This window comes from Dasypus novemcinctus, chromosome 1 (genome assembly GCF_030445035.2).
Source record: "Dasypus novemcinctus isolate mDasNov1 chromosome 1, mDasNov1.1.hap2, whole genome shotgun sequence".
In the NCBI taxonomy this organism is placed as follows: domain Eukaryota; kingdom Metazoa; phylum Chordata; class Mammalia; order Cingulata; family Dasypodidae; genus Dasypus; species Dasypus novemcinctus.
Genome location: NC_080673.1, coordinates 33,322,382 through 33,343,710, shown reverse-complemented (window position 1 = coordinate 33,343,710; position 21,329 = coordinate 33,322,382). Strand labels below are relative to the sequence as shown.

Below are 21,329 nucleotides of genomic sequence, written 5' to 3'. Positions count from 1 at the left end.
AAAAAAATAAAGAAGTGGAGAAAATTCTTGTGGGTAAATCACAATTTGGAAGTGTAACTCCAAAGTAATTCTTGTGTAACAAATGCTTGGGGGTTGCTCCCTAAAATGCAGTTCATGTTGGAATACTGGATGATGACTACTGACTGACTATATGAACTAGATACATTTATGAATATTCAGTTACTTAAGAGAAGCAAACTATGATGTTTGTTGAACTATTGACCTAGAGGGCTGCCAGATCCCAAAATAGAAATCACCATCAAACAAACAAATGGACAGTTCTAAAATAGAAAAAAAAGGGAAGATCACAAACTTGCTCATTGTAACTATTTTATCTAGCCAGGTCGTGGGATAGATAGGTTTTTATTTTCATCTTTGTATTTTTCTGCATTTTCTAAATTTTATGGACTGTGCATAATTACTGTTGGAGTGTTTATGAGTGTATGGAAGAGAGTTACTCTCTCCCAGCACCTCCCCTATGGAGGGGAAATAAAGTCCACAGAGACTGAAATATACATATTAGTCCAACAAGCTCTTATTGAGTGCCTAGACCAGAGAGTTAAAAATCTCAGAGGCAAGGAGCTCCTGAATCATAACTTGTAAAGAAACTATTTTTTTAAAAGTCTGGATTGGAAGAATGAAGTGTCTTATGGGCAAATTTTTAAAGTGAGAAGGAACAAGATCTTATAAGCATTTTTACATTCAATTTATTTAAAAAATATGTAGTACTGCTGGTTATCTCACAGAGTCCATGCAAGGTGCTGGAGATACAAAGATCTGTATTACCCAATCCCATCTCATTCTAAGAAAGAATCTGCAGTCATGGTGTGGTGGGTCTTAAAAACACTCAGCTTAGAGCTGTCTGCATTTTGGAATTTTTAAATAATGTGTATGTAGCAGATTCTTTTAGCTGTTTACCCACAAATCATTTTCTCCACTCCCTTCTTCTCTTTCTGAGAGTCCCAGTTTTTTCCAGTGACTATTCCCTGTGAGTAGGGAATATCCTCATTTGTTAAAGCCAGTCATGGCAACACAATATTTCCCTTGCACCAGTGATAGGAATTGCATGGCTTCTGAGAAAATGGAACATGGGGGAAGAGACCACTCCCACCTTCTGCAGGACACCGTTGAGTCTGACATAATCCCTGGAACTTTCGAGACCATCTTGCTATCAGCCCAAGGAATATCCCACCACACAGAAGAAAGCAGAACCAAGAGCAGAACCAGAGAAGCAGAAGCAGAACTCTGACCTATCTTTGGACTGTTTGTTTTATGGAGGTAAATGATTGCTTTATTATTTAAGCCAATTTGGGTTGGAGCTTCTGTTACTTAAAGCAAAGGTCATCCCAACCGATATAGCATGCTTTGTCTCAGGAAGGGGATTTGGTGTAAGGGGGAGATAAGAGAAAAGGGAGACAGTATTATTAAATGATAGGTGATTGGGAAGTGGATGTGGCTCAACTGGTAGGGCATACGCCTACCATATAGGAGGTCCAGGGTTTGATACCCAGGGCCTCCTGGCCCGTGTGGTGAGCTGGCCCACATGTAGTGCTGCCATATACAAGGCATGCCCTGCCATGCAGGGGCGCCCCCGCATAGGGGGCCACCCCACAAGGAGAGCCACCCTGTGTGAAAGCACAGCCTGCCCAGGAGTGGCGCTGCACACACAGAGAGTTGATGCAGCAAGATGACACAACAAAAAGAGACACAGATTCCTGGTGCTGCCTGACAAGGATGCAAGCAGACAGAGAAGAATACACAGCGAATGGACACAGAGAGCAGACAACGGGGGGAGGGAGGAAGAGGAGAGAAATAAATAAATAAATCTTTTAAAACAAAAAAAAGAATTCTGTTTGGGATTCCAATAAGATATCCGAGCAGACACAGCAAGTGGATAGCCAGTTATTAAGAGTCTGGAATAGGGGTCAAGATCAGAGGTAGGGTCGCAATTGAGAAGGAGGAGGGCGGAGGACTTGGCCCAGTGGTTAGGGTGTCCGTCTACCACGTGGGAGGTCTGCGGTTCAAACCCCGGGCCTCCTTGACCCGTGTGCAGCTGGCCCATGCACAGTGCTGATGCGCGCAAGGAATGCACTGCCATGCAGGGGTGTCCCCCGTGTAGGGGAGCCCCATGCGCGAGGAGTACGCCCCGTAAGGAGAGCCGCCCAGCGCGAAAGAAAGTGCAGTCTGCCCAGGAATGGTGCCACACACACAGAGAGCTGACACAACAGAAATGATGCAACAAAAAGAAACACAGATTCCCATGCCGCTGACAACAGAAGCAGACAAAGAACAAGAAGCAAATAGACACAGAGAACAGACAACCGGGGTGGCGGGGGAGGGGAGAGAAATAAATAAATAAATCTTTAAAAATAAATAAATAAATAAAAGGAAGGGTGGCTACACTTTATTGTTGAAAAAAAAAAAAAAGAGGAGGAGGAGGCTGCTCCGCTGGAGCAGAGCAATGCCTAAATCAAAGGTACTTGTTTCTTCAAGCTTATCTGGCAATGATTCTGAGAGCGAAGTCAACAAAAGGTTAAAGAGGAAAGAGCAAATTACCCTGGAAAAAATCTGTAAAGGAGCAAAGACTGATGAAACCTCAAGAGCCCTGTCATCTTCTAAGCAGGGCAGTAGCAGAGATGATAACATGCTTCAGATTGGGAAAAGGAGGTATGTCAGTGTCCAGGACTTTAAAGGGAAAGTTCCAATTAATATTAGAGAATATTGGATGGATCCAGAAGGTGAAATGAAACTAGGATAAAAGGTGTGTCTTTAAACCCCAAGCAATGGAGCCAGCTGCAGGAACAGGTTTCTGACCTTGATGATGCAGTAAAAAACCGTAAAATCAGAGTCATACATAATCTGCACTGTTTTAGTTGTTTTAATGTCTTTATACATTGGCTTTTGTTTTCTAAATGTTGGTTTCCAAGCCTTTGTATACTTGAATTGCAGAATAATTTATAAAGTGAAAACTTCTTAAAAAAAAAAAGTACATTATTAAAAATGTTCTGAGGGCAGCTGTCAACTTTACTAATGAGATTGCTTTGTGCCCATAATCTAGTGTAAAATAAAATCAAGTAATACAATCCTAACTGTTGTAGCCTTTTTTGATCAGAAGAGTTGAAACTATTTAAGGATCTGTTCTCTTTGAACCAAATGTCTATATTTGTTTGATTCATGAAATCCATAGTTGATCTGTTCTCTTCCAACCAATTATCTATATCTAATTGATAGAGGAAGATATTTTTAAAATATTAAAAAGAAAATCAGAAGATGAACGCAAAAGGGCAGACAGAAATACTCTAGACTTTAATGAAGTCAGTGAAATTTATCACAAGTGAAATTGCAGGCTAGAAGTCTTCAGATGATGATATCTAGATAAACTTTCTCAAATTCAAGAATTGATGATTCAACAATATATATTTAAGATTAAAAAGGAAATATAGTATAATAAAGTATTCTCATTCAGTCATCCAATAAAAATGTCATTATTCAATAATTTGTAGCAAGAACCTGAACCATCCTAAAAAGTCATGTGACACATTCTTTTTTTAAAAATGATGTCTGTGCATCAAATATACTTGATAGTTTGCAAGTTCACAAATGCTGAAGGCAGGTGTGTATATAATGATGAGTGGATGGAAACAGATGATGTAGAGAAGAAAAAACTCACTGAATTATTAATTCTAATTAATATTAATAATCTAAAATTTAAAATGTGGGAGTCAATGTGGCTCAGTGTTTGAGCACCAGCTTCCTATATAGGAGGTCTGGGGTTCAATCCCTGGCCCCAGTATCTCACAAATCAAAACAAAACAAACAAAAAAAACAAGCCAACCAAACAAAAACCCATAAAATTTTAAATGCCGTTAAGCTAAAAAGCAAAAAAGTTGTCTGTTCTTTTCTGAACAAAATTATGAGCCATCAGTTTCCATCACGTTTTTCTTTGAAGCAAAAACAATAAGCTAGAATCATTAGAGATGTATTTGAAATCTGGAATCGATATTTACAAGATGATTGTGTTCCTGGTTCAGACGTGTTAACTGATGTGTAGTTAAAAGTATATTGCCCCGGGAAATGGATGTGGCTCAACCAATTGGGCTCCTGTCTACCATTTAGGAGGTCCAGGGTTCGATGCCCAGGGCCTTCTGGTGAAGCCAAGTTGGCCCATGCGGCAAGCAGGTGCACACACAGTGTGGGCCCATGTGGGAATGCAGCCCACGCAGGAGAGCCACCCTGCGTGAGAACACTAACTAACACGGGAAAAGCTGCCCCATGCAGGAGTGCTAGCTGATGCAGAGAGCTGGCACAGCAAGATGACACAACAAGCGACACAGAGGAGAGAAAATAGGAAGACATAGCACAACAGGGGTGCTGAGGTGGCGCAAAAGAGTAATCACCTCTCTTCCACTCTGGAAGTTCTCAGGATTGGTTCCCGGAGCCACCTGAGAATACAAGCAGACACAGAAGAACACACAGCAAATGAATGCAGAAAACAGACAACGGGTGGTAGGGCCTAAGAAAAAATAAAATAAATCTTAAAAAAAAAAAGGGAAACGGACTTGGCCCAGTGGTTAGGGCGTCCGCCTACCACATGGGAGGTCTGCGGTTCAAACCCCGGGCCTCCTTGACCCGTGTGCAGCTGGCCCATGCGCTGTGCTGATGCGCGCAAGGAGTGCCCTGCCACACAGGGGTGTCCCCCGCGTAGGGGAGCCCCACGCGCAAGGAGTGCGCCCCATGAGGAGAGCCGCCCAGCGCGAAAGAAAGTGCAGCCTGCCCAGGAATGGCGCCGCCCACACTTCCTGTGCCGCTGATGACAACAGAAGCGGACAAAGAAACAAGATGCAGCAAACAGACACAGAGAACAGACAACCGGGGGTGGGGGGGGTGGGGGGGAATTAAATAAATAAATAAATCTTAAAAAAAAAAGAAGTATATTGCCCTTTTAGGGTAAAATTCCTTCAAATGCAGAAAACTATGCAATTAAAAAATAAAGTTTTTTCAAAATACATACAATGGCTATTATTCAGTCTTAAAAAGGAATGAAGTCCTGATGCCTATAGCAATATGGATGAACTTTGAGGACATCATGTTAAGTGAAATAAGACAGACATGAAAAGACAACCATTGTATGAGCTCACTAATATGAAATTATACTATGCAAATTGAAAGAGGCAGAAATTTGAATAGTTTAACAGGGGTGGGGTTGGGGAATGGGAAGTTATTGCTTAATGGGCACAAAGTTTCTGCTTGGGGTGAAGGAAAGTTTTTGTAATGGATGGTAGTGCATCATTGTGAATATAACTAACACCACTGAACTGCATATTTGGAAGGAGATAAAATGGAAAATTTGAAATTTAAAATAAAAAATGGGGAATTTTATGTTGTATATATGCTACCAGAATACAAAGACTTGTACAACACTAAGTGTGACTATTAATGTAAACTACAAAAATATAATCATAATACTAGTTCATCAGTTGGTTTTTTTTAAAGATTTATTTTTTATTTATTTTTCTCCCCTCTCCCTCCCCCACCCCCAGGTGTCTGCTCTCTGTGTCCATTTGCTGTGTGTTCTTCTGTGACCGCTTCTATCCTTAGCAGCAGCACCAGGAATCTGTGTTTCTTTTTGTTTCACCATCTTGTTGTGTCAGCTCTCCGTGTGTGTGGAGTCATTCTTCAGCAGGCTGCACTTTCTTTGGCGCTGGGTGGCTCTCCTTACAGGGCGCATTCCTTGTGCATGGGGCTCCCCTACACTGGGGACACCCCTTTGTGGCATGGTTCTCCTTTGCGCATGTCAGCACTGCGCATGCGCCAGCTGCACACGGGTCAAGGAGGCCCGGGGTTTGAACCGCGGACCTCCCATGTGGTAGGTGGACGCCCTATCCATTGGGCCAAGCCCACTTCCCCTTCATTAGTTTAATAACAGTTCCACACAAATGCAAAATGTTAAAAATGGGTAAAGTTATTTTTTTAAATATACTATTTATTTTCTACAATCAACAAGTCTTTTATTATTTATTTATTTTATATCGCTTATGCCATGAATTCATAGGGAATAGGTTCCAGTAGCTCAGGCTCTTTTCCATTGGTTCTCACAAAGTGCTTCCCTGGGTGGAGAAGGCTGGGGCTTCAGTTGTACCCAGGTACCTCTCTCTTTAGCTTCCTTCTTTTTCTGATCATTTTCCTTCACACATTTTAGGAAGCTATCTCGACTCGTAGAGTGCTTAATATGCTCAATGCATACATTAATTACCTTGGGAAGAATCTTGCCCTTAACCTGTTTGTTTACACTATACCAAGAGCATGCTGGGTAACATTGTAAACTTTTCTGGTTTTGCCATGGTAACATTTGCAGGTCGCTCCTTTTTGAACAGTGTCGATTCCTTTCATATCCAGGATATCATCTTTCTTGTAGATTCACATGTATGTGGCTAAAGGAACAACTCCATGTTTTCTAAAAGGCCTAGAAAACTTATATTGGGTTCCTCTCCTCTTTCCCTTTGCGTTCGTCATTTTGGTGAATTACTGCAAGATGGCTATTTATTTTTAAAATTACATAGATCACACAATATGTTACATTAAAAAATACAGGAGATTCCCATATGCCCTACTCCACACCCTCCCCCCCCCCTTTTCCCACATCAACAACTTCTTTCATTAGTGTGGTACATTCAATGCATTTGATGAATACATTTCAGAGCACTGCCACATAGCATGGATTATAGTTTATACTCTCTCCCAGCCCATTCGATGTGTATGACCGAATATACAATGTATTGCATCTGTCCCTGCAATAGCAGTCAGGACAACTCCAAGTCAAAATGGGTAAAGTTCTGTGTGTGGGTGAGGGTAAATGGGAATTATGTAATTTCTGCATGACTTTTCGGTAAATCTACAACTGCTCTAATAAAAAAACAAAACAGACCAAAAAAGAATCAAGTTTTCTATGTTTAAATTCTTAAAATTTCTAAAAAAGTATTCTTCACTCCTTTATTCTTGCTTCTGTTAATGATTTGCAAAATGACTTAAAATATGAAAAACAGGACATGTCCTTTGGTTTGTCTCACATAACAATAGAGAAGGACAGAAAACATGAGCCTCTTATACAGACTGCTTTTGGCTTCAGATAACAGAAATATTATCTTACCTAATAAGGAAGGTCAAGGTAGGGTGGAGTGTTTCCTGGCTTTATAATGTCCTCAAGAGCCCAGCTTGCTTCCATCTCTTTGCTCTATCATTCCCAGTCCAGGTTTCATCCTCAGCCTGTTAGCAAGATAGCTGTAGTATTATATCTGGACACACAACCTCTACAGGAAGAAAAAAGACTCTCCTTTTAACTCTCTCTTAAGAACGAGGAACCTATTCCCAGAATTACTCCTCCGCTAGCAGATTTTCCCTCTTGTGTCCTTGGCTAGAATTGCTTCACATGCCCATTCCTGAACTAATACCTTCCAAAATGAATGGGATTACCCTTAGATCATTCAAGCCTACCCTAGCAGGGGTAGGGGTGCTGATGTCAGTTTATGTCAAGGTGCATGGCACCCTGGAGGAGAGATGGATACCTGAACAAAACTGGGGTTCTGTTAGGAAGATATTTGGTAGGAAACAAACAGTGTCCACTAACTGAAGAAGCAAAACATGCACTCCTAAATCAACTTACAGAACACACACTGATTAAATGGAGAGTACTGTCACCAGGACTCAGTGTGGAACAGAATAATCAAGTCAGCTCTTTTACAATCCCCCCCCCCCTTCCCATTTTAATGTCAATCTTTCATCTCCCAGCATTCAGGATGTTGCTTTATTCCCTCCTCCTCTTGACAGCTACCTACAGAATTAGACGATAAATCCTGATAAATGTTCTAAGATGGAGAAGAGTGGGATGAGATGAATGAAGACGATGCAGAGTTGGGAGATGAGCCACATGACCAGTGCTGAAGATCAAAACGTGACAAGCCTGGGGGACTAAGCAGTGACCAATGGATGACACACAAAAGAGGAAATGTTAGAACAGACAAGGAGAAAACTGATGAGACTGGGGGTCAAGCACTTTGCTGGCTAGTATCTTTGAACACTTCTAAAATCCAAAGCAAGAAGTGTGGCCAGAGCCAGGATTAGGGAGAATGTGGTGGTGAGCGGAGGCAAGGGCAGGAAAGGGAGAGCGGAGAACCTCTCCAGTTCCCTTTTCTCCCCTAACTGAAGTCATGTCCTTACTAGTTTTAAATACACATACTCTCTTTACAGTTTCCCTGGACAGGACCGAGATTGAGGACAATGCCTGGGGCAGGTCATGATTTTTTTTTCAATTGCCTCTTTTGGATGACCTTGTCCATTTGGACTGGTTTGGAAATGAAACAGTCCTTGGTGAGGAACAAGAGAGGCCATGCCAAATTCTTCAATTTGCAGGTACAAATTCTTCTTCAGTTTGCGGTTACAAAAGCTTCCAGGTTCATAGGTGTACACAAATTTTAGTTTGGAGAATAAAGAACATTTTCTGAAAAGGGTGGAGTCAGTTTCTATCATGTTTCTCTTACCTTTGTGAAACTTCAGCATTTGGCTAGTTTCGTACAAAGACCAGAAACTTATATAGTAAAAATTGATAGTGCAAATCACAATAGGACAGAAAAGATATTTTAAATTTATTATATTTATAGAAATGCATTTACCTTTTTGAGTCTCCAAGAGTCTTCCTTTGAACAAGTCCAAGAAAGGCCAGGTGAGTCATTTTTCAGTTCTCAGGAAGAAGCTAGGAGCAGCAGGGTTGGAAACTTACTGACTTTAGCTCTGTTATCCATCATCAGAAAAACTGTAGGGTCTCACATTATAAATCATACATTAAAAAGCTGCTTTGAAGCATGGACAAATCTTGAAAACATTATCCTGAGTGAAATAAGCCAGGAACATAAGGACAAATACTGCATGATTTCACGTATGAAATATCTAGAAATAGCAAATTCATACAGAGAAAATCTTTGAAAGGATACCAGAGAATGAGGGAGGGGAAAGAGGAAGTAATTGGTGCATATAGAGTGCAAATCTTGAAAAACTTTAAATTTTTTAAAGCGAAAAAAAAAAAAAAAAAAGGCGCCTTGAGTCTGGCCACGTCCTTCACTACCACAGGTTGTTTGGAGAAGTCCTGCACCTTAGAAGTTTAAGTTCTCTAGGGGATTGGTATGGGCTGGGGAGGAAAGTGAAATCAAACATAATAATTTCTTCCTTTTCCCAAACCAAGTATCAGCCATTGATAAAAGTTTATGTGCCTCGATTGATACATATATATTAAGACATATCCCTTGTTATAAAATAGCTTCTTTTAAGTTTCTATGTGGTTTTTGTTTGCTTTTTTTAAGTGCTTAACATTTCACATGCAAACGTTTTATATAATCACCACGGGAAGCTGACCCAAGATGCCAAACAGGGCAAATGATTCGAATAAATAATTACCTTTAAATTTAAAAAACAAAAAACGGAGAAACCTAACCTGGATATAAAAGAAACATGTTATACCTTAAACCTTGGGTGCTGCGCGATTAAAATATGGGGAACAGCAACCTCCAAAGACGCTTTCCCCCAGCACCCGCCTTCCCTAACGGAGCCCTTGCACCTGCATACAGCGAGGGCCCAAGTTCAGGGGCTTTGTTTCGAGCCAGCAAAGACCGGTCCAGCAGCTCTGCCGCTGTTTCGACAAGACGCAGCCGTCCGGGGCCCCCGGGGCCCCCGGGGCCCCCCGCGCCCCCCGCGCCCCCCGCGCCCCCCACCCAGTGCCGGCGGCCTGCGCCCTGCGCCCGGGCCCCTTTAAGCGCCGCGCCCGGCCCCGCCCCCCGCATGCGGAAAGCGCGTGGCCGCGGGTTCGGGCCGCGCCTCCCGCCGGGGTTACGTGAGCTCGGGGCGGGCGGCCGCCGGGCCAATGGCCGCCGCCGGGGTAGTCGCGCTCCTCCTGCGCCAACGCCGCCGCGGGGCTGCGGGCTCCTCCCGCAGGAGATAACTGTCAGCGCGCGAGGCGGCGGCGGCGGCGGCGGCGGGCCGGGCTCGTCATATGACCCGCCGCCGGCAGCCCCGGCACGGACCAGAGTTCCTCAGCTGCAGCGGCCCCGCGCTCGCGCCAGGCTGGGCGGCCGCGCCGCCGCGATGGCCCCGCCGCCGCCGCCGCCGCCCCCGGCAGCGCGCTGAGCCGCGGGCCCTGGGAGCGTCGCGGCTGGAGCTGCGGCGGCGGCGGCGGCATCATGGCCCCGACCCTGCTCCAGAAGCTCTTCAACAAAAGGGGCTGCGGCGGCAGTTCGGCGGCGGCGTCTGCCCAGGGCAGGGCGCCCAAGGAAGGACCTGCCTTTAGGTGAGGGGCGTCGTGGGGCGAGTCTGGCTGGGACTGGAGTTGGCCCTGGGCAGGGAGGAAGGGAGGAGAGGGGTGTGGGTCGGCCCGGGACGTCTCTGCCTATCGCCCGCGCCCGATCCCGGGGCTTGTCGTCGTGGACGCGCCGGATCCGAGCGTGGCTCGGAACCCTCGGAGACGGTCGGGGCCCTTTTCTGCTCCCTCCTTTCCTTCTTCCCTGTCTTTCTCCACAACTCACGGTTTCTTCCCTTTTAGAGAGTTCTCTTGTGTTCCTTGGGGCTCCCGGGAGTGCACTTGGCTGGGGAGATGGGAGATTTCGCGGTGAATTGGGGTGAACCCCTTCCTGGCAGAGCCGCGTGGGTTCCTTTGCGGGCTCTGCAAAGCTGTGAGCTGTCATTTTGGGGGTAGCTCAACCTATTGTGTTCTTGACAGTATTTTGAAGTTTGAAGGAGCAACAGCCACGAAAAAGGCTTCTTCCTTCTTTCTTGCCTTATATGACAAGCTCTCAAACAGATGAATGAAAGTATGTAATTTCGGCGTAACTGGGAAGGTTGATGCCACATGATGGGTGTAAAAGAGGAAAATGCTTTTGTGAAATGGCTAGATTTCAATTTAACAAAGCTGAGGTATGTAATTAATAGGTACGACTTCAGGCCCTTCTGAACACACCTTTGGATAATAATAGCTCACATTCATTGAGCGTTTACTATTTTAAATGCTTTCAGTTGAATTGTCTCATTTACTTTTCTAACAACCCTGTGAGGTAGGTGCTTTTACTAATATAATTCCCATTTTACGGATAAGGAGATGTAAAGTCACAGAGAACGTAAGCAGCTTTCCCAAGATCCAAAGCTGTAAGTGGCAGAGCCTGCATTTTGACCAGTCTGACTGTTGAAGCCAGCCTTAAAACCCCCCCTATGCTTTTCTACTTTCAAGGGCTAACTTTTAAGATTCCTTGTGAAGTCCTGTATTGCATTTCAGTACTCTTAGTTTACCTTTAAATCTTATCTGCAGCAAATTGTTGTTGAGCATTACTCCCAAAGAGGCAGGCTCTCTGCTAGATGCTTTCGGGACAAAATGTCTTGCAAAAACAGTTGCTGTTAAACAGGTCTAGACCCAATATAATAAACCTTTTAAAAGTTTCAAGTGAAACTTTGAAATAAATTTTGGACAAGTTTTACAGTCTGAATGTTGCTTTTCTTGAATTCGATTTATTTAAAGCATACACAATCTCTTGCTGTAGTTCTCTGAAAATTAAATACCAATTTGTGTATGTGTGGTGTGTGTATGTGTTGGGGGGTATTATTTGGAAGGTAAATTGTGAGGCCTTTATACAACCCTCATTAAATTCTCATGTTTCTCTGGGCTAATTGAATCCTTATAATTTGAGTAGGGAATTCTATGCCTTTCACTGCTTTGAGTATTAGTGATGCTGTGTTTCTTCACAGAATGGTAGAATTACTTCAGACCCAGGGTATGTAATTTCTTCTCTTCCCTCCCAGTAACCCAGGCTCGAGCAAGGGAACAAAGCCTGGAGAGAAAGGGACATGTGTCACAAGTTTCTTTACTTTGGCCGCCCTTGTCAAGGCCATTTAAAGCCATTTTAGTGCTAGAGAAGATTGTGGAGTTACATTGTCATTGTTTCCTATACTCCCTGCCCAGTTGCCCACCACTATTTCCTCCACCCACACGTTTAATTAGATAGTGTTTGGACAAAAAAATTATGGCTATATTAGGACCTGGTCATATTAGGGAAATTGATTCCTACTTTGTGGAAACATTTTTAATATAGTGCATATAGTGTTCTGACTTCCCATTGGTGTATAATAAAGAATGTGAAAATGTGCCAAGAACTGTTTTATTTCTCGACCTCATTAGAATTTTCTGCAAATTTTGAGGTGTATTTTGGGGAATTTGGGGATCTTAGTTGAAGGTCCCACTTGACAAGGAGCCCCATCAACAGTGCCCGTAATAGGCATCACCATGGGAGAAGGAAGCCCTGGGGCAAAAAGAGAGAAGCAGTTGGTGTGAATAAAGACCCAAGAAGATGGGCACAAATCAGCTGGTACCCACAGATGACCCAACAATGCCCAAGCAAGTCTTTCCTCCTGCTCTCCTCACTGACCTAACTCTTGTGCTCTGACTGAAGCTCCTGGGAATGGCCTCCTGTACCATTTCTCTCTCTTGCCCTACAAGGTAATGACCTATTTTGATTTTAACCAGATTTTACCAAATAGGAGCTGGTGTATGCTTTTGGGAGAAGAGGGTACCTCACATAGAGTGTGAGCAGCCCTTGGGAGTCTACTTTGTAGTTGAACAAATTTGAGAAGTTAAGGTAAGACCCTTAGGTAAAAATTAAGTATTCTTAATTTGTATTTTGTAGTGCACATAATAAATATAGGATGTAACTTGTAAACTTTTTTTTTTAAGATTTATTTATTTTATTTATTTCTCTCCCCTTCCCCTCCCCCCCTTGTCTGTTCTCTGCATCTATTTGCTGTGTCTTTGTCCGCTTCTGTTGTTGTCAGCAGCACAGGAATGTATGTTTCTTTTTTTGTTGTTGTTGTGTCATCTTGTTGTGTCAGTTCTCTGTGTGTGCGGCACCATTCCTGGGCAGGCTGCGCTTTCTTTCGCGCTGGGCGGCTCTCCTTACGGGGAGCACTCCTTGCGCGTGGGGCTCCCCTACACCGGGGACACCCCTGTGTGGCAGGGCACTCCTTGCGCGCATCAGCACTGCACATGGGCCAGCTCCACTCGGGTCAGGGAGGCCCGGGGTTTGAACCACAGACCTCCCATGTGGTAGGCGGATGCCCTAACCACTGGGCCAAGTCCGCCGCCTAACTTGTAAACTTTGAGAATGAAAAGTCCTCTGAAGATTCAGGTAGACTTTTTGGGCAGTTTTGTAGCATATATTGGAAAAACCTAAATAGTAGTAAGCTAGAACTTTTTATGGTTTTGTTTTAAAATTTGTGGAAGTCTGTATATCTTTTGTTTCCATGATGAATTTTCATTAGTTATTTTAAAAATTTTCCCATTTCTCTGCATTGTTTTGCTATTGATGTTATTCTCTTCCTTCTTGTGCATGTCCTAGTCATTGCTCAGAGTTCTTACTCTTCTCTCATTCCTTCACTTTTCACATGCTATATTTGATTAGAGAGGAAGTTTGTTGGCCAATATAAGTAGCTTCTATTAAAAGTCACTTTTGAATCTTCATGCTCTCTGGCATTTCAACTAAATATTTAAAAAAAGGATCATCACTGTCAAGATTCCTACTTGTGTTATTTAGAGTCTTGACAAGAAGTTGTTTTCATAGCTTTGAGGAACGAGGTTGCTAGGAAAACAGAGTAGGAATCAAAAGAGTTTGAATTTACATGTTTGGAGGAACTAGTCTGGGATACTCTCTGATGATGGTATTTGTGAAGTTTAAACAATATTTTAAGTTGTGAAATTGCATTAAAGTCTCTGAAATTTGAAAGAATTCTTTATTTGCTGATCTTCAGGATTCTTATTCTTTTAATTAATTGATACCTAGGTATATATTTTAATAAATTCTGTTCCAGAAGAATAAATTAGCCCCCCCAAAAAGATGATTTGTCTGGTGGCTCAGTTAGAATTTTTTTTTTTAAAGATTTATTTATTCCTTCCCCACCCAGTTGTCTGTTCTCTGTGTCTGTTTGCTGTGTGTTCTTTGTCCACTTCTGTTGTTGTCAGCGGCTCGGGAATCTTGTGTTTCTTTTTGTTGCATCATCTTGTTGTGTCAGCTCTCCGTGTGGGCGGTGCCATTCCTGGGCAGGCTGCCCTTTCTTTCGCTCTGGGCGGCTCTCCTTACAGGGCGCACTCCTTGCGCGTGGGGCTTCCCTATGCAGGGGACACCCCTGCGTGGCAGGGCACTCCTTGCGCATGGGCCAGCTGCACACGGGTCAAGGAGGCCTGGAGTTTGAACCGCGGACCTCCCATGTGGTAGACGGATGCCCTAACCACTGGGCCAAGTCCACTTCCCCAGGTTAGAATTAGAATCAAGTTTTTGACTGCCTTGAAGTTAAGGTCAGCATGTTTACATAAGACTTTTTAAAAGCCAAGTTATGCCCAGTGGATTTACGTGTCTGATTTAAGTCTGAAGCTTTATCTTAAGTATTGATGTATTTATTTAAATGTCTCTGGCTAAAAGGTGGACTTGTTTCCACCTAAAATGTCTATGTAACAGGGAGGTGAAAAAGATCTTGGGTTATCAAATGTTTTGTTTTATTTTGGACCAGTTAAATGAAGTGAATAAGCATATATCATCTAGGATATGAGTAGTAAATGAAAGCATTTGAGCTGCCTGGTAATTAGCTGTATACAAACCAGAGAGTGAAGACCCCTCACCTCCTTTCTCCCCACCAGTCCTGAACACCTCAGGCCTAGTGGCCTAATTAGCACTAATTCCCAGTCTTCTGTTAGAACAAAGTTAAGCAATCTGTTATAGGGTTAGTATAAATATAATTTAATCCACTTATCATCAATATCAGGTAACATCTGATGTCCATGTGGTTGTGGCTTGGTGCTCACTCTGAACAAATCAAGGTGGAACACCCTGATCCTGCCTCCTGGAGTTTGAAATCCAGAGGAAAACACATTATACACGAAGTAGAGTAAATCACAGAACATTGGAAACTGCAGCAAACATGATTCAGACACTGATAAACAGAGGGTAAATCTTTACATGAAATACAGAATTAAGAATTCACTGTCCTTGAGCGTGGCTGTGACTGAGAGCAGGACTGTGACTTACTCTTCCCACAGACGGACATTGCATAGAAGTGCTTTCCCCCTCCCACTGCCAGCTCCTAAGATACAAGCATTTATGATGGTCTTTTTCTGAGATAAAGTGGAAAATATTCTAGAAAAAAGGCAATTTTGTTTCAGTATACTTTTTTTTTTTTAAATGCTGTAAAATAAGACACATGGCTCGTAAATAGCAGTTTTGATTTCCTTTCACTACTTTCTAAAAGTCTTTCTGGAGATTTCCTTGATGCTTTGGATGTGTTGGCACACTCATTACCTCATACCTCCTTGTCCTGACACATACCATCCACTGTGGAGAGTTATTAAAGATTTTTGGCAGAGTAAAAAAAGCAACTAATTCCATCTTATGCAGTGTGTTCTGTTAAAAGCACTTGGAGGACAAACTGAATAGACCATTGATTTTGTTCTTCCTCATGCACTATGTAGACTTTAGACCATACAGGCCTTTAAATTCCCTGGTCCTTGGTTTCTTTGGTTTGAAAGTGTCAGCACGCAGTCCTATGTAATATGGTTGTGGTGAGGAAGTAAGATAATGAGTTTGAAAATCTTTTGGAAAGTGTTAAATGCAATATAAAATGATTTTAAATATTTACCAAGAACCTATTAAGTCATGGAGTTTTGTATTATTCATATTGAGACTTTATTAAAACTTGAACCATTTTTTCTAGAGCTTTTTTTTTTTTGATGTGACATGTTATTTTTTTATTTTTACCTTGATGTTGTCAGTGATGAGACCCTAGTTTCCAGTGAATTGTTAAAGACACTCAAGTAAGCAGTAACTCAGAACTGGATGGAGGTGACCGAGCAATCAGAAATAGTGAGCATTTCTAGGAGTGTGGTGTATTGTTTTTCAGAATTATTTGTAATTTTTAAATTATCAAAACCAAAATCTTGGGGAGCCAACATAGCAGTGTGGTTAAGTGCCTGCTTCCTGTGCACGACATCCTGGGCTCACTCCCAGCTACCTCTGTATGTAAAAAAACAAAAACCAAAAAAACCCAAAATCTTATTAACCAAAGGGAGAAATTTGTTAAAATAATATGGATGCACAATGAGTGATACTCTGCCGCAGTCAAATCATTATAGAAATACATATATATGGACATGGAAAGGTAGTCTCAATAGAGACAGTAACAGCAAGATATAAATTTACATGCATAGTATTTAAAAATAGATTATGCTTATTTGGAAGTGGGTTAGAAACACTGTACACCAAGGTGTGAACAATAATTGCCAAGAGGTGGTTGAAATTTTATATTTATTCTTTTGTTTTATACTTTTTTGTTGGTAATTTTTGATTATTGCTCTAATACATTTGGGTTGCTTTAGAGTTTTTGAAATAGAACATCTTCAGAGTATTTTACACTGTGCAGAGAGAGGGGTAAGTATAATATTTGTGGAGAAGCCTGATTCTAAGGAGTCTTAATAGAATTTTTCCTCTTCTTTAAAATAACTAGTTGTTACTGCTATGAAAAGTAATATGTTGGTTGTGAATTTTAATGTACTTAAAAGCTAAATTTATTACAGACCTTAGAGGCCAAGCGGAATGGTGATGTTAATAATAATTGTAAAGGCAATACTTAAATGCAAAATTTTTATTATGCTTGTGCACCTCCTAGTTTGGAGGGTATTGGTTGGGCAGGGGCACTGCTTCATCCCGTTAGAGCCCAGTGTAGTCTTTTTCTTTTCTTCTTTTTCTTTTTTTTTTTAGGTACCTGGGCCAGAGGAATGAACCCGGGACCTCCTATGTGGAGGTGCTCACGGGCAGGCGCTCAACCACTGAGCCGCATCAGCTTCTCTGAGTTGGTTTTTTGTTTTTTTTTGGTTTGTTTTGCTTGTTGTTCATTTTTATGTGTGTGTGAGTGTATGTGTGGGGTTTTTTGTCTTATATTAACATTTTGTACTATTTTTTTTTTTAAGATTTATTTTTTATTTATTTAATTCCCCTCCCCTCCCCCGGTTGTCTGTTTTCTGTGTCTTTTTGCTGCGTCTTGTTTCTTTGTCCGCTTCTGTTGTTGTCAGTGGCACGGGAAGTGTGGGCGGCGCCATTCCTGGCAGGCTGCTCCCTCCTTCGCACTGGACTGCTCTCCTTATGGGTGCACTCCTTGCGCGTGGGGCTCCCCTACGCGGGGGACACCCCTGCGTGGCAGGGCACTCCTTGCGCGCATCAGCACTGCGCATGGGCCAGCTCCACTCGGGTCAAGGAGGCCCGGGGCTTGAACCGCGGACCTCCCATGTGGTAGACGGACGCCCTAACCACTGGGCCAAAATCCGTTTCCAACATTTTGTACTATTAACTTACATTTATTCAGCTTCAAAGAAAAATAATCTTATATATGCAATTCTACAATATTCATATTTCTCATAATATAGTTCATAATAGGGCAATCATACAGTATTTGTCCTTTTGTATCTGTTTTGCTTCACTCAACATAATGTCTTCCAGGTTCATCCATGTTGTTATATGCTTCATAACTTCATTTCTTCTTACTGCTCTATAATATTCTATTGTGTGTATTTTCCTCGGTTTGTTTAATCCATTCATTGGTTGATGGACACCTGGGTTGTTTCCAACTTTTGGCATCGTGAATACTGCTGTGAACATTGGTGTGTGGATGTCTATTGGTTTTTGTTTTTGTTTTTCAGGAGGCACCATACTGAACCCAGGACCTCCCATGTGGGAGGCGAGAGATCAGGAGCTCAACCGCCTGAGTCACATTGGCTCCTCTCTCCTCCCTGTGGTCTTTTTTTTTTTAAAAGAATTTTTATTTGTTTATTTGTCCCCCCATTTTCTGCTTTCTGTGTCCATTCGCTGTGTGTTCTTCTGTGTATGCTTGTCTTCTCTTTGGGCAGCACCAGAAACCAATGCTGGGATCTTCTGAAGTGGGAGAGAGGTGCTCAATCTCTTGTGTCACCTCAGCTCCCTGGTATGCTGTGTCTCTTATTGTCTCACCTCTGTGTCTCTTTTTGTTGTGTCATCTTGCTGCGCCAGCTCTCCACTCAGGCCAGCTTGTTGCATGGGCCAGCTCTCCGTTCACACCAGCTCTCTGCATGGGCCAGCTTACCTTCACCAGTAGGTCCTGGGACTTGAACTGTGGGCCACCCATATGGTAGATGGGAGCCACATCTGCCTCCCTCCAGTATAGTCTTAACGGGGCATCAGAGGACAGTTTCAGAGCTGCATGGGAGAAAGCCTTAGTTAGGGTTTATCTGAAATATGATTAGAAAAATGTAGCATGACCTTTTGGATTAGGGGGAAACTTGTATGAGTTATGAGATTTGAATTAGATGCATTAAAAACTATTTAAAGCTAAAGCATGTACTGTAATTTTAAGATCTGAAATGTGAATTTGTCATGTTGCCCATTATCATTGGATTTAGTAAGCTGGTATTGAGAAATGGACTGGGCATGTGGCCTTTTAATGCAGAGTTTATAGAACCAAAAAGAGCATTGGTTTTTGTTATTGTTCTTTAGGTTGTGTTTTTTCTGGTTTGCTTGTGAGATCAGCTTAAGGAAGCCACTTTGCTGTTGTATTTCCTTGGCAGAGGAAGTTGTAAAAGATTGTTGCTGCGCTTATGAAATGCTTTGGCTGCCAGTGTGAACTCCTGGTGGGTGAATCTGATTTAGGAACTGGTACTGTGCTTTATTTCTTCAGCCACTGTTTTTCTTGGTGTGGGTAAAAAGGAACAAATGTTTTATCCTGACTGTACAAGTCCCTTGCTTAGTGTGAATTGTTAGGCCTGAACTATGAGATCATGTACTTGGCTGTAAGTCTTTCCTTTGAGTCTGAGAGTGCTGAAATATTTGGTGAGTTCTCACTTACCAAACATTCTTTATCTCAAGTTTGTTAAAATGATTATAGTATAAAAAAGCAAAACAGGATGGACTTTTCCAGCTAACTGGGCATGTAATAGTGATTTCCCTGAACTCCACCCTGTCTGTAAATGGAACATCCATGACTCACTTCTCATGGCTACACAAGCACTTTTGTAACCAGTGTTGAATGGGAGGGTGGGATGGGGATGGAAGGAGATGGGCTGGCATCCCATTTGTGTTCACCCAGAATCTGCCCAGCTGCCTTTAGAATGGACTTCTGAAAAGGACAATGTGCCTTCTCATGCATCATGTTACATATTTTTTTTCTTAATTGCACTTTCTGCTTGTAGAGATAATAAAATATGTTAAGTGCAAGAAAACACAACCATTTATACTATAATGTTGTAGATAAGTGTTGCGTAGCAGAGTGTTCATGTGATTACATCAGCTGAGTATGAGTCTGGATACCTGATTCTCTGGAAGTTCTGTTCTCTTTAACTGTACGCCTTTAATTTCCATGTATTTTAGAATGTTTTTTCCTACTTATTTGTCCTTGTAATTTTGCTTAATTTGTAAATTGTACTTTAGGATTTTCGTCCAGCTTAGGGCTGTAAAGAGACATGTGTCCTGTCCTGTTTATAAGGATGATTTTACCACCAACTGAGGACTTATTAATTATAAATAAGAGCATGTATTTGTTTTAATGCATGCTTAAATAAATAATCATTGGTGTTTGATTAGCTGCCGATGTCTTACTGAAAATGACAACCAGCTTGCCAGGTGTCTAAGATGAGAATAGGCCATGGTAAGGTAGAATTTCATTCCCCAGTAGCTGAGAGGGGTGGATGGAAAACCTATATATCTGGTAGAACCTGAATCTAATTCCCAGTAAGGATAGTATGTTAGAAATCAATGATTGACTCATGTAGCATTTATGAACAACCTAAACTCTGTGTTTATGATGGAAGTATTTTTCTAGGAAAATTGTTAGTCTACTTATTTGAATATATCCTAGGGTACCTTATATAATAGATATCAATAGAAATTAAGCATTTATATGATTTACCTAATTTAACGCAATTTAAGAAATATACTAACTTTTTAAGTGTTGTCTTTTCCTTGATTTAACTATTCTCAAGACCCTATAATACAGAATGCAGCATTGACAAGATTTAATGGTCACAGTTATTTGTCAATTTATTTATTTGTGGCTTTCTCTGATGAAAGGATCTGTATATGTGTGTGAATGCGACACAGAGAGAGGGAGGGAGAGATGAAGATGGAGAGGGGGAACGAGAGAATTCAAGTTAATATTTTATCCATGAAACTTACACATCAGTTTAACAGAATCGAGCTGATATTGCATTTCATAGGGCAAATTCTAATAACTGAACTTTTCATTCAGTTGTCATGGTAACTCTTAATGTTTTTCACAAATTGAAGACAAGTTAGATGCTAACCTGCGATTCCTCAAGAGATGAAACAGGTGTTGATTTAGGATGTGTTAGGAAGAAGCACAAAATCGCCATTCTAATCAGTTTTGGATTTAACACCTTATAAATACTTCAGACTGCCAACTGTCTCTCCCTGGTATGCCCAGAAAATTGGACTTTTTCCCCTCTATCTCATAGTTAAAACCTTTGCATATTATAGAAAAATAGTTAGGGTTTTTTTTTTTATTGAGTTCTTAACTAGCCTCATTTGCTCAACTTCTTTTATCCAATAAAATATGATTAAGAAATAGTAACAAGGATATCTTTTAAATTTGATACCACTTTGAAGCATACATGTGAAAGTAGCTGTGAATGAAACAAGAAAATGTCCATGTTCGCTTAGAGCATGGATATGGGAGTTCTTTTAAATTCCAGCCCTGACCTTGGGTCTCTAGTGCTTAATGCGGTGCCTGGCAGGGAGAGAACATGTAATGAATAGCTGCTGAATGAATGAGTGAATGAATGAATGAATGCACTTAGTTGTTTTGAAATCTGATGATTCTTAAAGAGTCTCTAGTATTCTGAAATCTGATCTCTTAAAATATTGATGTCTTTAGTAGGAAACTGCCTTTCTTGACGTCTCATATGTTCCTTGAGATTTTTTCAATGACATCTTGTTACAGGCAACTCAAAGAAAGTTCCTTCTTTCCATTAATATGAGTGAATTGTTTTTGTGGTATCAAGGTGGTAGGTATGTGATCTAATGGATCTGCAAAAAGAAGTAAAATAAAACCCCTTAAAAGAATGTGTGTTTTAATAATATATCTGAGACCAATTTTAAAAGCCAACAACTGTTGGAAGCAGCCTAATGAGAAAGTATTTAACTTAATATCTATGAAGCATTGATGTTATTAGCTATGTGTTGATAAATTTAGAACTTTGTTCTTGTCATTTTTTAAGAGTCATT

At 41.6% G+C, this 21,329-nt stretch overlaps 2 protein-coding genes across 3 annotated transcripts in view; one reads left to right on the top strand and one right to left on the bottom strand.

Moving 5' to 3' along the window:
- Positions 1–8,815, bottom strand: part of PPID (peptidylprolyl isomerase D) — a 53,588-nt gene extending 44,773 nt beyond the window's left edge. Inside the window, exons 1-2 of the mRNA XM_058277886.2 lie at positions 8,667–8,815; positions 7,148–7,307 (exon numbers count right to left, since the gene is read on the bottom strand). The gene's annotated coding sequence lies outside the window, so the exon portion shown is untranslated. The remainder of the gene's footprint in view (positions 1–7,147; positions 7,308–8,666) is intronic.
- A 1,172-nt stretch (positions 8,816–9,987) lies between these two features.
- The window catches only part of FNIP2 (folliculin interacting protein 2), a 131,945-nt gene continuing 120,603 nt past the window's right edge, over positions 9,988–21,329 (top strand). For both annotated transcript variants that reach the window (XM_058277229.1, XM_058277097.1), the window contains exon 1: positions 9,988–10,330. In XM_058277229.1, the coding sequence (XP_058133212.1) occupies positions 10,224–10,330 (107 nt within the window). In that variant the 5' untranslated portion in view covers positions 9,988–10,223. The remainder of the gene's footprint in view (positions 10,331–21,329) is intronic.